Here is a 16,587-nt window from a genome sequence, read left to right as displayed (position 1 = left end):
GGTTTTAAACTAATTACTTAGGTACTATTATTGTACATTTAGTCATTATATTTCTTAAGTTTTTACAAGAAAAAATAGCAAAAAGTGTTCAAATATCACCCGTTTAATAAATATTGTAGCCACTTTTAAATACACTTGAAACGTGTAAAAAAATTCTACAAAACTAATAAAATAATATAAAAAGCGTAGGTACTTACCTACTAATAAAATAAAAAGCCTGCGATAAGAGTTTTGTATTACTTACCAGCCCGAATATCTCTGAGAGAGATGATGAGAGTAAGTATTTACTAGCTGTGCCCGCGACTTCGTCCACGAGGAATAGTAACTTTGGAGGTATAGTGACGTTCAGGACTTATTTATTTATTTTAAAACTTCTGTCATCAAACATACAAACGAACTCTTCAGCTTTATAATATTAGTATAGATGTACGCCAAAACATTCACTTATATGTAAAGAATAGTGATTGGCACTAATTCTTTACATATATTTTATTCACGCGTCGCGTCTGTACAAGTAGGTAATATTTAGTGTGTGTTTGTACGCCGCACGCGGCATTGTTTGATTTGCGGCGGCATCCTTTTCATAGAGCCGGCACGTGGCGAGGCGGCGCGGTAGAAAGCAAGGAAACGTACTATAAATAAAGGAATTATTTTAATTCCAGTCATTTCCAATTGAGCTGTGCTTCGAGTCTAACTTAATAATTGTTTTTACTAATTCTCGTTGTTTTCTAAAAACGTATCACGTGTACAATTTAATATGAGTGACGAAGATTCAAATTATTCTAGTCCGAGTAACGAGAGTTTGAGTCACAGATCTAATAGACCCAAAAGCAAATTTGAGGAGTTTTTCGAAATAATTCATGCATCCCAAACTGCCTTCTGTAAATTGTGCCAACATAAAAAGATTGAAATAAAAATGAAAAACAGAAACACTTCAGGCTTAAGGAAACATCTAATATCTTTCCACAAAAAGGAATCAGAAATATTTCTTCCTGTTAAACCAAAATTAAGTGGAGATATCATAAGCTTTTTAGTAACCGCTGGAAGAAGTGGACAGGTAAGAATATTTTTTTAACAGTTAAAAGAATTTTAACTCTGCGTAGCTATTCATGCGATACTTTCAACAACGCCATTAACTTACGTAAGTATTTTTGAGTTAGTGGTGTTTTCATCTAGGGGTGCGACATATTAAGTATGTAATTATCGTCTTAAATATTTTTTATAAACACCCATATTTTCATTTAATCGGCCAGTAAAAACTAAGTACTTTATTTTGGTAAATTACAGTACAGTGCAACCTTAATATAACAAATATCAATTTAACGATTTTCTCGATTTAACAACAACAAACCTCCTCCTCTTATACGCTCAAACCTAGTATTATTAACACAAGATTTATTGTTTTGTTTCAGTCGGAAAACAGCAGTGACAACATCACGACAGCTACAGTTGATTGGGTGGTGAAAAAATATCTTCCCTTCTCATTTTTCGATGACGAAGCTACACAAGTATATTTTCGATGTATTTGCCCTAATATGGTGTTTCCTAAAAGGTCTACACTTAGAAGGAAAGTCAAAGAGCGATTTGAAGAGCTCCAATTGAATCTCAAGGAACGACTTCAACAATTATCATCTAAAATGTCTTTTACCATTGATGGGTGGACGTCAATTGCTGGTAGGAGTTACTACGGGGTTACTATTCATTATATAGACAACGAATGGAAGTATCAATCTGTAGTTCTTGATTTTATACCATCACGCGGTCGACATACTGGGGAAGATATTGCAACGATTTTCCATGAATGTTTATTGGAATATGGCATAATTGATAAAATACAAGGTATCACGGTCGACAACGCAACTGCAAATACCAAATTTATGTATGAACTGGGCAAACAGCTGCCGCCACACTTTGATTCAGACAATCAACATTTCCGGTGCTTTGCTCACATTTTAAACCTTGGTGTACAAGATTTATTAAAGACCTTAGCATTACACTGTGAGTCTGACACTAACGCGCAAGATCAGCAGTACGAAGACTATGCAGACGAAACTGAGGATGAGGAAGATGAAGAATCTGCACCAAATATTGCTGACTCGCGTACATCTGTAACAAAGTTACGCAGTATTTCCAGTAAAATAAAAAGAAGTGAGATAGTGAAGAAGAAGTTTCAGTCTGCTTGTGAAGCAGCTGGCGTGCCATCAAATCTAAATGCCATTATTGACTGTCCAACGAGATGGAATTCCACACATGATATGATTGGATTTGGTTTAAAAGTGAGAGCGGGCATTGACATATTGTGCAGTTCTGTCACCGAATTAAATGATTTTCAAATCACAGCTAATGAATGGCAGGTACTCGAAAAATTACATAAATTTCTAATAAACTTTAAACTTTTAAGTACAAAACTTGGTGGAGACAAATATGTTACATTACCGCTAGTCATTGTATCATTCAATCTCTTGCTAGATAAAATTGAATCCATGGTAAAACAGTTAGATGAGAAACCTAATCGATCTGAAGTGGATGAAAGGCTCATTCTAGCTTTCCAAGCAGCTCGAGACAAAATGCTTAAACATTACAAGAAGAGCAACTGGATTTATTGTACTTCTTTAATTTTAGACCCAAGGCATAAGGCTCAGACTTTTGACCTGACAATGTGGGGGAAGCAACTTAAAACAGAAAGTCTGCGCAAGTTCAATGAACTTTATGAAGAATATAAAAGTCTACACTCACTGAACAAATCTCTGGAATTACCAGAAAAAGAAAATAAAGTATGTGATGAAGATGAAGACGTAATAGACTTTGATAAACTTTATGAATGTCCCTCGACGTCATCTGGATCTTGTCTTCAAGGCTTAGTGATAGACGAGTTGGAGGAGTACCTGAGAAAACCAAGAACTGCCAGCTCGGAAGACATTTTAGATTGGTGGAGGACGCATGAGACAGAGTATCCGATTTTATCGAAAATGGCCCGTGATTTTCTCTCAATACCTGCAACTTCAGTACCTGCTGAGAGGTTATTTTCTAAAGCATCATTAGTAATTAGAAAACATAGAAATAGGTTAAGTGATGAGTCAGCCAGATGGTTACTTTGTATTAATTCTTGGTCAAAAAAATTGATATAAAGTATCATAACCTAATGATAAAGCTGTTGATTTGTGTTGTATTTTATTTTTTATTCAAATAAATGATAAATCGTAAAACTCTTTTATTAAATTTCTTATAAGTTGAGGGTTCAATCTCTTTCTAGACAGATAAGTATTGTTCTTTAAAATACAGTCAAGTTATTGTAATTAATTTGTTTTTTTACATGTTTTAGCAAATGTAAGCTTATAAATCATAAATGTTTATTAAGAAACAGTTACTTCCATGGAAAACGACATATAGGTCAGTTGATTTTTCGAATTTCTTATCAAATCTTCAGTTATTTATTAATCTGCTTGATCTTTACTATGGCTATGTTAATTCAAGCTCACAATGTTCCAATTCTAATACGTTTTTCTAAGATTTAAAGTAAACTTTAATAAATAGTAATAGACTAATAGGTAATTGCAAGACTTGCAAGACTCTTGCTGCAAGACCAAGACCAAGACTGGGAGCGCAAGACCAAGACCAAGACCAAGACCAGGTGTATTGGCGCAAGACCAAGACCAAGACTGGCTAAGTCTCGTCTTGTTCTTGCATTTGGGCAACACTAAATAGAATAAATAAAAAAAAAATATTATTTTAAAAGCCATCAATAACCTAAGATGAGTTTGTCACTTATTTTGTTTTATCTTTTAACTAGTAAACTCCTTAAGAATTTAGTAGCAGAAATACTTTCTTGTAAAATACAACACTCGTAATAAAAACTTGATAAACAGAACGGTAATAATTAATGTGTTTACATCTCTTAAAGCGTACAAAAAAATAAGTTGATAAAGAAATTCTTTTCAAGGAATACATTACTATTCCACGTGAATTTTCTCGTGTAACTTCTAATATATATAATATACGAAGAATAAGAATAAATTAATAATAAAAATAAAATAAATATATAAAATAAATAAATAAAATTAATAAAGAATATATTAATTACGAAATATATACTATTCACTAACAATCGTCTGTTTTCGGAATACATTGTAAACAAAATAATTTGCGCGTCGCGAGGTAACAATAGCGCCGCAATTCACGGTCAGACTGTCGTGAGTATTGCGAGGCTGTATAAGACTGTCGCATATACCATGAAACAACTCAAACATTCATAGAAACAGTTAATAAATAAAAAAATGATATAATGAGTAAAGTTGGTTTACGGACGATAGTTTAACGTGACAACGTCATAACAAAATATCTCCTCGGACGCATTGGCCAATCGAGTGGAAGAGAGATAGATGCGGCGCAAGCGTACAACGAGCGTAATAGGACGATGGGTCATCCTTTTTCGTGCATGCAGCCGGCGTTCATCTATTTATTAAACGTTGTCACGTCAAAAAAATGTTTAACATATACACACGATCTTCTGTTCCTAAAATAGGCAATTTTATTCATGTTTCTTCATTAAAATTTAATCTAGAATTGACGAGTATTTTTGAAGTAAGACTTCTTTACGTACGCTCGACTTGAGAAGTAAGCTGGTAAATGCGTGACGAGGGCGTTAAGAAAAGTGTGATCGGGCGAGGCGAACGGAAATCGAGAGACGATATAAGTTAGTGAAGATAGAGAGTTTCGTTTCGTAAGTTTTACTTCAGTCGTGTGGTCTAAAGCTCACTCGTTTCTTTTTTTGTTTTTTTTTTTGAGTTATCTTAATAATGTGTATTGAAGCCCCGCTATATAAATTGTCGATTTAAGCTGAACACATTTTTTTAGAACAATTATAAAATAGAATCGTGCGACTGTCTGAACGCGAATGGTCTCCTTATGTTGACAATATAATAGTGTCATCGTAATGGTGTCATTTGTCATTTATTTCTGTTAATTCAATTTAAATTGTTTGTTCGTTTTTCTGCTTTTAGTGTTACATGTTTGATACTGTGTGGATTTAGTTGCGCTATTTCACACGCAGGACATATGACTGAGTATGTAATATTTTAGTAATGTTTTGACGATCTTTAAAACGAGTAACTGTTGTGTTTCTTGGTGGTTCATCGACTGACTTTCCAACTGGTGAATTCATCATTATCATCATTATCACTTCAGCCTATCGCAGTCAACTGTTGGACACAGGCCTCCCTAAGCTTACGCCAAAAATGGATAAATATTATAAAATGAGGCCTTGTTACAGATTTACGTTTGAAGGAGGCTTTGAGGCAAATTAAAGCTATAATTAGGTAACCACCACGCTGACAGTACTATGTACTGTTGAGCTAATGTGGGTGAAACCGCAGGGCGGATCTAGTATGTATACATGTCTACGTTGACCCCGTTAACACAGTATATTGTTGATTCAGAATTCTCAATATTGTACACAAATTAAGCAAAATTTGTAATATATAGAATTTTTTTTTTATCTATAACATACACACACATAAAAAATGATTACATATATAATTCTTAAGTAGCACATAGAACAATTAATTTTTATAGACATATATAGATAGAAATAGTGTAAATAGATACATGTACAATGAACAAGGAGTAATAAATTTAAAAACTGAAATAGGGCACAGTAATATTTTAACGTAAGTCAAAGTAGTTCAATTGCTGGGCAGGCGGGTTGGTGACCGCAGGGCACAATACATTCAGCAGTGTGGAAAATATGACAGAAGAAAAATTATTACATGCGTACATACACGACACGCGCGAAATTCACCTTACTTGACGGTCGGGTAAAAAGGAATGACAATTTCGGAAAAAGTAGCAGGAGATACTGACACATGAATAATTGTGTTTTCTCACAAGTAATACAACGTAGAAAGTAAAAATAAAAGCCCACGTGATATCTATACTAATATTATAAAGTTGAAGAGTTTGTTTATTTGTTTGTTTAAACGCGCTAATCTCAGGAAGTAGATACTGGATATCGAGGAAGGCTATGGGCTACATATAATCACGCTAAGACCAACAGGAGCGCAGAACTAATGGATAAGGTTTCAAAATCGTTTTTTTTTTTCCTTTTGAGAACTTTCCAGCTAACCCAAAGTAACTCTTCCACGCGGACGAAGTCGCGGGCAGAAGCTAGTTGAAAATAAATCAAAAACTGCCAGTCAGATCTCGCGCAAATTGAAATAGAACTACACGACAAACACCAGTAAAAAGTTATGACGTAACAAACATTTTTTTAACTGAGGTAGGGCACAGCAGGAATTTCCTGCTCAAAATATGGAGCAGCCCGACTGGGGTAGTACCTTGACCTTGCAGAAGATCTCAGCTAAATAATACTGCTTTCAACCAGTGTTGTGTTCCTGCTGGTGAGTAAGGTGACCAGAGCTCCTGGGGGATTGGGGATAGGGTCGGCAACGCGCTTGAGATGCTTCTGGTGTCGCAGACGTCTATAAGCTACCGTAATCGCTTACCACCACGTGAGCCGTACGCTTGTTTGCCGACCTAGTGACATAAAAAAAACATACAAAAAAATAGAACACAGTCGAATTGAGAAATTACTCCTTTTTAAAGTCGGTTAACAACGACAAATATGATTCGATTCTATAAATAAAGTTGACTATCACCGCTGACCTCTCCGACCTCCGACGGCCTCTGATAGTTGCAATCAATTGCCTTTGACGAGATCAATGGCTACGCGACACCGACTCTAATCGGTAATTGGATGGGTCGGCGCCTCTTTTATGCTTTTTATTACATTTTTAAATGTGTTAAATGTTGTGTGTATGGAATTTTATTTATTCCACTATGCGGTATCAGAATGTATGTATGTAAGTATATGGCAATTAACAAATAAATCTATACTAATACTAGCTGACCTGGCGAACTTCGTATCATCTTATTTTTTTCTGAAATATAATAATAACATAATATATCAAAATAAAATATAGCCCATCTTTTAAGTTGGATCAAACTGCACACGGTGTGCAAATTTGACTAAAGTCGGTTAAGTAGTTTAGGAGTCCATTGAGGACAAACATTGTGACACGAGATTTATATATATTAAGATAAGATTATAAAGAGGTAAAGTTTCTAACTTTGTTTGTATGTAGGGGTTAATCTTGGCAAATACAGCTCCGATCATGAAAATTCTTTCACCAACAGAAACCTACACTATTCAGGAGTGATAATATAATAGGGGAATGAAAAATAATAATATATGTAAATCAAGTCGGAGAAATACGAGAGATGAAAACTTTATTATATATTTGCATCACAAAAATAAATAACACCCAACGAAGTGGGCACGGGTCGGCTAGTATAATATAACATATATGTACATGTAATATAGTTGTTGGTCAGTACGGAAGCGGAGGTAATCGTAAAAAAATGATTTATATAAAATGATATATATATATACTAGCTGACTCGGCAAACGTTGTCTTGCCGCTAAACACTATTTATAAATAGGGGTTGATTGTAGTGGGTTGAAAATTTAGGGTTGTATGTATTTTTTAATGTTGTATCATAAAAAAATAAAAAAAAATAATCTAAAAATTAAAAAAAAATATTGTTGAAAAATAGATGTTCTTCGATTCTCAGACTTACCCAATATGCACACAAAATTTCATGAGAATCGGTCAAGCCGTTTCGGAGGAGTTTAACTACAAACACCGCGACACGAGAATTTTATATATTTGATATATTTAGCATTCTAAACCCGCTATTAATACAGCACATCTCAAAGAGCTCTGGTCACCTTACTCACCAACAGGAACACAACACTGCTTGAAAGCAATATTACTTAGCTGTGATTTTCTGTAAGGTCGAGGTACTACCCCAGTCGAACGTCAGTACCAAACTCAATAATGATGCAGATAATCTCGCACTAAAAAAGCATTAGCAACTGATAGGCTATCTGATACTTTATCAACAGAATGGTAAGCAAGCCCTAACTTACTTTAACATAGTTATTTTATGCAATTTTGCTTCTAAATCAGTAGCCCAAACAAAATCATACGACGGCCTTGGGAGACATCAAAGACCTTGGATCATTTGAAATGGCACATACTAATTCTCCTAATAACGAACGACACCACAGTAATACGCAAGTGATAAAACTATGAGATTATACCATATCTGCTGTAGTCACTGTTCCGAGTACGTCATGACATCATTAGGAATGACGTGATCAAGAAATAATCCTCGTATTTAATACAATATTTTTCCTGTATGTACCGTTTAGGTATTATTTACGTTACTAATGTATTGATTATCCGGTAGATTTATGTTAATACAGGGCCGGTTTGTACCCGGGGTCGCCTGATAAATTTACAATAAAGGACTTTGTGATTATTATAACAAATAAATGCCCAGGATTATATGTTATTTTGAAGATATATTAACAAATAATTATACTTCGTGATTTTATAAACGCCTTAGACTATCCTTCTCTTTCAGGTAAAAAGTCTATGCCTTTTAACACACCACAAACAAACGGTTTGACTAGCCCGTTGGCGCAGTTTGTAGTGACCCTGCTTTCTGCTTCGAGTGTTGTGGGTTCGATTCCAACCCCGAATCTATCGAGTGTAATATAAATATTTATTTATATATTCATATATGTATTATTTATAAGTATGTTTATCGAAAAAAAAATGTAGCTATATACCAGTCGGCTGTTGCCTATAACACAAGCATTAAGTTGCTTACTTTAGGAACAGACGACCGTGTGTGTATTGTGTAGATATTTATTTATTGTTAACCGACTTCAAAAAAGGATTTTGATAATTCTTTTTTTATTGGAAAGGAGATATCCCTGGTGTGTTACCATGATAAGGAAACCAGGATCTGATAATGGGATCCCAGAGACATCGAGGGAAATTTGAAAATCCGCATAACTTTTTAGTGGGTGTACCGATTTTGATAATTTTTAATTTAATCGAAAGCCAATGTTTATCATATGGTCACATTAAAATTTCATCGACATCTGATTACAACTTTTGGAGTAATCTTTGATAATGCGTATTTGCTTGACTATTTTTTCGTCTACCTACATTGTATTACTTGTCGATATAATTGGTCGCTTTTTTTTTTCGTCTGCCTTCAAACACAATTATTTGTTATTATAAACGCCCATACCACAACAAACTGTATGGTCCTAATACAAACATTTGTAATAAGCACGTTCGAATCCTCGGTCGAAACATTATCGATCAGAACAGTCACTCATTTGGACCTGTATCTCTAAACTTCATTGTTTTCTGGACTAGTCTCTTGCCTACAATGTTATACAATGTTAATTAAATCTTGTGATCCACAGGACATTGGGTTCATGTTGATAACAATTCCTCTTTTTTGGTTCACAAATTGAATGAATACAATATACGAAAGTATAATAATAATAATAAACACTCTTTATTGTACACCACAAAGAAACATTACAACAAAAGTGGTACATGAAAAGAAAGATGTAGAAAGGCGGTCTTATCGCTAAGAGCGATTTCTTCCAGACAACCTTTGGGCATAGGACATATTGAAAAAAAAGAGAAGCGGGAGGGAAGTGTACAAACAGTTGATAAAGAATTGGCGTATAGTTAACAAACAGTATGATATTAACAGAAGTAAATATACATATACACATACATACACATACATATATACAAATAAATATGTTATAAAATATATGTTGTTAAAGTATGTTATGTGTGTAAAAAATTTAAAGGTGGACAATGTTCACTCTTATTACAGTGAACACAGCATGCACAGCTTCAGCTTAACTTAGAAAGGAATAGCCTTTTAGACTATGCACCAATCTTTACTATTATTTGCAATAAGATGTGAAGAGTAAAATCCCGCCGGGCAAGACTTCCGGTTCCGGAAGAACCACAGACAAAGCCAATAGACCAGAATAAACATCTATCAAAGCTATACGACCCATTATCACAATCTGGGGATCTTTAAGTCGCGAGTGAATAGGTTACTTCTAGGTAAGCGTGTGTCCATCTTAGACCGCATTTTCACTTATCATCAGGTGAAACAGTGGTCAAACGCAAGCCTATCATTGTATTTAAAAAAATCTACTAATTTATTGTTTACTAGCTTCTGCCCGCGACTTCGTCCGCGTGTAAAAGTTACTTTGGGCTAACTGGGGAAGCTGTCAAGAGGAAAAACAGATTTTGAAACATTCTTCATTGGTGCTCCGCTCCTATTGGTCTTAGCGTGATGATATATAGCCTATAGCCTTCCTCGATAAATGGGTCATCTAACACTGAAAGATTTTTTCAAATCAGACCAGTAGTTCCTGAGATTAGCGCGATCCAACAAACAAACAAACTCTTCAGCTTTATAATCTAATATATAAAATTCTCGTGTCGCGGTGTTTGTAGTTAAACTCCTCCGAAGCAGCTTGATCGATTCTCATGACATTTTGTATGTATATTGGGTAGGTCTGAGAATCGAACAACATCTATTTTTCATCCCCCTAAATGTTAAGGGTAGTCCACCCCTAATTTTTTATTATTGTTTTTAGATAAATTATTTATTTTTTTATTTTTAATAAATTAAAACTCCCTAATTTTCACCCTCCTACCACCAACCCCTATTTTTTATTTTTAAATAGCGTTTAGCGGCAAGACAACTTTTGCCGAGTCAGCTAGTATTAGTATATATTTAAATACAGTCGCTGAAAATATAGCTATGATATAAACCCCTGACACACGCTCCTTACCATATGTTCTGACAATTGTACCACCACATCTCAAACTAAGCTAATAAATGTGAACGGTGGCAACAACCGTGGGCGCATGTCATCTGACAACAGTGAGAAACGACATATATAATTATTACTCATATTATGACACATAGTACTGTCATCGTTTACACGTGCACAACTATGTTACAAAGGAAATTATCAATAAAAATACTGTGCCTCGAAGTAATGCTAACGCGGTTCCGGGGTGTTGGTTACTAACGCAAGAGAGGAGGGTTTTAGTGGGTAAAAATCCTACACTACCTGTCAACAATGGCTAAAAGGTGTCTTTTGAAGATTTACCTCCTCTCCATAAAAAATAAAAAATAAAATAAAATAAAAATACTGTGAACAAGTTTGTAAAAAAAATATTAAATAATAAATCTATATATATATATATAAATCACAGATCATGCTATCAATCACAAGCAATGCTATTAATCACAGCTAAATAATACTGCTCTCAAGCGGTATTGTGTTCCTGTGGTGAGGGAGGTGACCAGAGCTCCTGGGGTGATTGGGGATTGGGTCGGCAACGCGCTTGCGATGCTTCTGGAGTTGCAGGTGTCTATAAGCTACGGTAATCTCTTACCATCAGGTGAGCCGTACGCTTGTTTGCCGACCTAGTGATATAAAAAAAAATCAATTGTTGTTCGTTCGTCTCCCTAAAACTCGAGAATAGATGGACCGATTGGGGTAATTCTGACTTTGAAATATTATAATTTTGTTTTTGAATATTATTGGAAGTTCAGGGAAGATTTAAGCGGTGCGGGGGTCCAGAAATACACACTAAACACAACTACAAAAGCACAGATCATGACATAATATCTTTATGGCCAATACAAATATTTGGCATGTGGGGAAATCGAGCCCGCGACCGCATGCGCAACAGCCGTCAGCCGGTGCTTTGACAACCGCGCCTACTAATTTGTTTAAATATTTCATAACATAAAAATATAAATATGGGTTTCATATATATAAATGAATATCTGTCTGTATGTCCTTTATAGAATCGTAAACTATGCAACATCATGTCGTGATCTTCAGCAAAGTGTTGTGCATGAGCCCACAAAGGTTTCTGAGTTGGTACGACCAAAAAATAAAATAAAAAACGTAACAACGCGCACAAGTTACTGCTAGTCTATACTTATATTATAAAGAGGTAAAGTTTCTAACTTTGTTTGTATGTAGGGGGTAATCTTCGCAAATAGTGATCCGATCATAAACATTCTTTCACTAACAGAAAGCTGCACTGTTCAGGAGTGATAAAGGCTATATTTTATTGTTATTGAACAAAAAATTCAGTAAAAAATAATAGTATATATAAATCAAATCGGAGAAATACGAGATGGAAACTTTATTATATATTTTCATCACAAAAATAATTAACGCCCAACGAAGTGGGCACTAGTCGACTAGTAACATATAAATATGGATATCAGTAAGCTATTCGTCTATGACAAAGGAATCAAGGAGACCATTAGAGCAGACGATTGTGATAAAAGTAATCTAGACCTGAACTGGTGTTCATCGCGTCTCGTCATAATATTATAAAATAAAATACCTTTTGTAAAAACGAGTTGATCCATTTCGTGAATGTCTTCTTCTGGATGTGGAGCCGCTCCTCCTGCAGCGCCTTGATCCGGCCCTGCTCGAACTTGAGCGCGTCCTCGCGCTGGGTCATGTTGGTACGCTGCTGCACTGCCGTCGCGTACCCCCCGGGCTCATACTGGGGCCCTGGGGACAAAATATTATATGATTAATTAAATGTGTATAGCATACACACACGGTCGTCTGTTCCTAAAGTAAGCAACTTAATGCTTGTGTTATAGGTAACAGCCGGCCTATATAGCTACATTTTTTTTCGATATATACATACAAATAATACTTCTATAAATAAATATACATATATTACACCCAGACCGAGGCGGGAATCGAACCCGCACCCACAGAGCAGAATACAGGGTCACTAAATTTGACGCCAACGACATTTTTATGATTGATCTACTAAATAATACAAACGTTTTACTATTATCTAGATAAAAATACTATCTTATACATATACTAATAGGTTTACTTAACATTTGTATCTTCAAAACAATAACACAGGGCCGGTCTTTGCCGGAAAAGGGTGCGTGGCATTTTTCCACAGGGACGTAGCGGGCGGTAATTGCGGGAGAGAAATGGGGTGCGCGGCGTTATATCAGAGGAACTTAAGGGGCGGAAGTGGTCTCATTAGACAAAACAGTTTCATTATATAAAAAGTCAAAATATAGATACAAGCCAAAAATATGTCTCTGTGTAAACATGTATATGTATTACGTAAAATGGTACATTTTTTTATTTGTATTATATACAAACATCCACGGGTACGAAACTGCCCGTACCTTTTATTGAGACATCAAACTGTTATTCTTATCAAACAGGGGATTAATTACATAACCAATATCAGATCAGAAGCAGACCGATGACGGGATAACCATCCAAGTGCTGGCTTTGAAATACACAGAGCGAAGACGGGCAGCAGCGTCTTCGGTGCGACAAAGCCAGCCCTGCGCTCACCAACCCGCCTGCCCAGCCTGATGACTATGGGCAAAACACACAAGTTCGCGCCATAATGTTTCGCGCGACCTTGGGGAGCTTATGTCCAGCAGTGGACTACGATAGGATGAAGTGAAGTGATCAGATCAGCAATCTTGCGTCTGCCTAAAAATGCCACATTTAATCGGGGTTAATTAATCGGGGTTAAGGATGGGGAAACAGCATTTATGGTATATTCAATGGTTACCATATCTCCTCGACGGTTGGTACTCCTGGTAGGAGTGTATGCTGACGTTGCTCAACTGTCTCTGCATCGCGACATTAGCACTGACACTTATTGCACTGTCTCCTCGACACTCAAGATTTTATATTGACACTTTTTAAATTAAAAAGTTTGTTTATAATATTCTGGAATCGTCGGTAAATGATACTGTATTAATGTTTACGTCTTTTAAAATATACAATAACAAATCTATATTTTAATACGTGACGCAAAAACTTTATTTATTTTATTTATTTACACTTTCGCACACTAATACAAGGTTTTAACAACATAACAAATGAAATATAAAAATGAAATTAGCATCAGCTGCAACAGGCGACCTTATCGCTAATACAGCGATCTTTTCCAGGCAACCTTTGGGCAGAGGACTAAATAAGAAGTGTGGGATGGGGCGCAAAACTTTGTACCCCTTTTTACGATAATTTCGCGGACGGAGGAGTATGAAATTTTGTACACGTGTAGTTTATATAGAGAAGGAGTGCAGAAAGCTAATATTTTTTTTTAATTATTCATAATAATTGTGTTTGCAGGCAACCGAAAAAAAAACCGACTTCGATTATATCGACAAGTAATACAACGTGGGGTGACGAAAAATTAGTCAAGTAAAAACGCATTATCAAAGATGACTCCAAAAGTTGTAATTAGATCTCGGTGAAATTTGAAAGTGACCACATGATAAACATCGGCTTTCGATTAAATTAAAAATTATCAAAATCGGTACACCCAGTATAAAGTTACGCGGATTTTCGAGTTTCCCTCGATTTCTCTGGGATCCCATCATCAGATCCTGGTTCCCTTATTATGGTACCACACCAGGGATATATCCTTTCTAACAAAAAAAGAATAATCAAAATCGGTTCATAAACGACGAAGTTATCCCCGAAAATACATAAAAAATATATATATACGGTCGAATTGAGTAATCTCCTTTTTTAGTCGGGTAATCTCATTAAATCAATGAAAACAATATTACACACACTACCATGTACTTGACACACACACGCAAAAATACTGTTTGTTTATTATTATAGAAGTACTAGCTGACCCCGCAAACGTTGTTTTGCCATATATGTTATTAACTTCCTGAATCCCCCCTACCGTTATAATTTCGGGGGATGAAAAATAGATGTTGTTCGATTCTCAGACCTACCGAATATGCACACAAAATTTCATGAGAATGGGTCAAGCCGTTTCGGAGGAGTTTAACTACAAACACCGCGACACGAGAATTTTATATATTAGTCTTTGACAGCTGAACCTTAATAATGTTCAAACTTATAATTTAAATTAATTACGGTCGAATTTCGACCACAGGGCGACCACTAGTTATAATAAAATATATGACAAAAAAAATCAGTAACATTTCGGTTCAACAGACGCACACACAAACTCCACACACGAACGCGAATCCCTCGTGTGTAACGAACATAATTAAAACCATGCAAAACACATAACGGTACGGTGCAGAGATCAACAGACGTGGAACATGGCGTGCCAGCGGTTAACTGTTAATAGATCGCTAAAAACAGTGATTCTTAACCTTTTAGTGAGGCGATAAAAATATGTCTGTCTTGCAACTGACTGATTATTCCGTACAATTAGAAATTGTACTGTGTGGCTACGGCACTAAAGAATATAGCCACCCCCTCTCTTTCCGTGGGTGTCGTAAGGGATAACACATTTCCGCTACCACCTTGGAACTTAAAAAGCTAACCGGTGGCGGGATAATTATCCAATTGCTGGCTTTGTAATACACAGGCCGAAGACGTGCCCGTGCAGCGTCTTCGGTGCCACAAAGCCAGCCCTTCGGTCACTAACCCGCCTGCCCAGCGTGGAGACTATGGGCAAAACACATGAGTTCACGTTATTTTTGGCGTCAACTTGTGGAGGCCTATGTCCAGCAGTGGACTGTATAGGCTGTAATGATAATGATGAATTAAAAATTATTTCAGACGCGTAGGTACCTGATGATATTTACCTTTGCTCGCGAAGATCAAAATTGTAAATAAGCAAGAAAAAACGACGCGTCGGTCGACGGTCACGGCACTGGATTGTGGTTGTTGCGGGTTCGATCTCCGCACATGACAAAGATTTGTATTGGCCATAAGAATGTTGATGGTCTGGGTGTTTGTACAGTCCTTGTGGGTCTCCCCACCGTGCCTCGGAGAGCACGTTAAGCCGTCACTCCTGGTCATGTACACGTGATAGCGATCGTTACTCATAGTAGTTAGTTTAGTCTAAAGCTTCACCGGATATAAACAAGGGAAGGGGGTGGGAGGTAAAAAAGTAACCAAAAAAGATCGCGCAATTAATGCGTTTTTTACGATCCCAAATTTAATTCAGAATCAGACAGAAGATAAACAAACAACGGGGCAACGTTACCGTGTCGTTAGAAATGCTCACATTTTTTATATGCGTACGCAATTCCCGCTCACGACAGACATTTGTATCGACCATATAGATGTTGGTCGTGGTCTGGGCGCTGTTTGTGTAGTGCATGTGTTTCCGGACCCCCGACACAGGAGAAAAACCTACTGGGGGATCCGTTGAGCGTGAAGCGTTTATTAATTTATCATCATCATCATCATCTTAGCCAATCATAGTCCACTGCTGGACATAGACCACCATAAGTTCAGGCCAAAAATGGCGTGAACTCGGAAAATAAAACTATTAATTCTTATTCTTAAATATATTTAAAAACAAAACAACCTTACTCGAACCAACTGTATAGCAACATCTAGTGTTACAAATCAATTTTATTACATACGGCAATTTATACTAATATTATAAAGCTGAAGAGTTTTTTTGTTTGTTTGCTTGGTTAAACGCACTAATCTCAAGAACTACTGGTTCTATTTGGAAAATTATTTCAGTTTTAGATAGCCCATTTATCGGGGAAGGCTAGGCTATAAATCATCACGCTAAGACCAATAGCCGTAGAGCACCAATGAATATCATTTCAAAATCGGGCTTTTTTGTGGTTTCTTGA

The 16,587-nt window shown here is 36.1% G+C and overlaps 1 protein-coding gene across 1 annotated transcript in view; it reads right to left on the bottom strand.

Moving 5' to 3' along the window:
- The window catches only part of LOC123666816 (spectrin beta chain, non-erythrocytic 5), an 87,446-nt gene extending 74,948 nt beyond the window's left edge, over positions 1-12,498 (bottom strand). The window contains exon 1 of the mRNA XM_045600842.1: positions 12,339-12,498. Within this exon, the coding sequence (XP_045456798.1) occupies positions 12,339-12,458 (120 nt within the window). The 5' untranslated portion in view covers positions 12,459-12,498. The remainder of the gene's footprint in view (positions 1-12,338) is intronic.
- Positions 12,499-16,587: the final 4,089 nt, after the last annotated feature.

The sequence above is a fragment of the Melitaea cinxia genome, chromosome 27 (genome assembly GCF_905220565.1).
Source record: "Melitaea cinxia chromosome 27, ilMelCinx1.1, whole genome shotgun sequence".
NCBI classification, from domain to species: domain Eukaryota; kingdom Metazoa; phylum Arthropoda; class Insecta; order Lepidoptera; family Nymphalidae; genus Melitaea; species Melitaea cinxia.
Note: the sequence above shows the minus strand (reverse complement) of the source record. Positions and strands in the feature narration are given on the sequence as shown.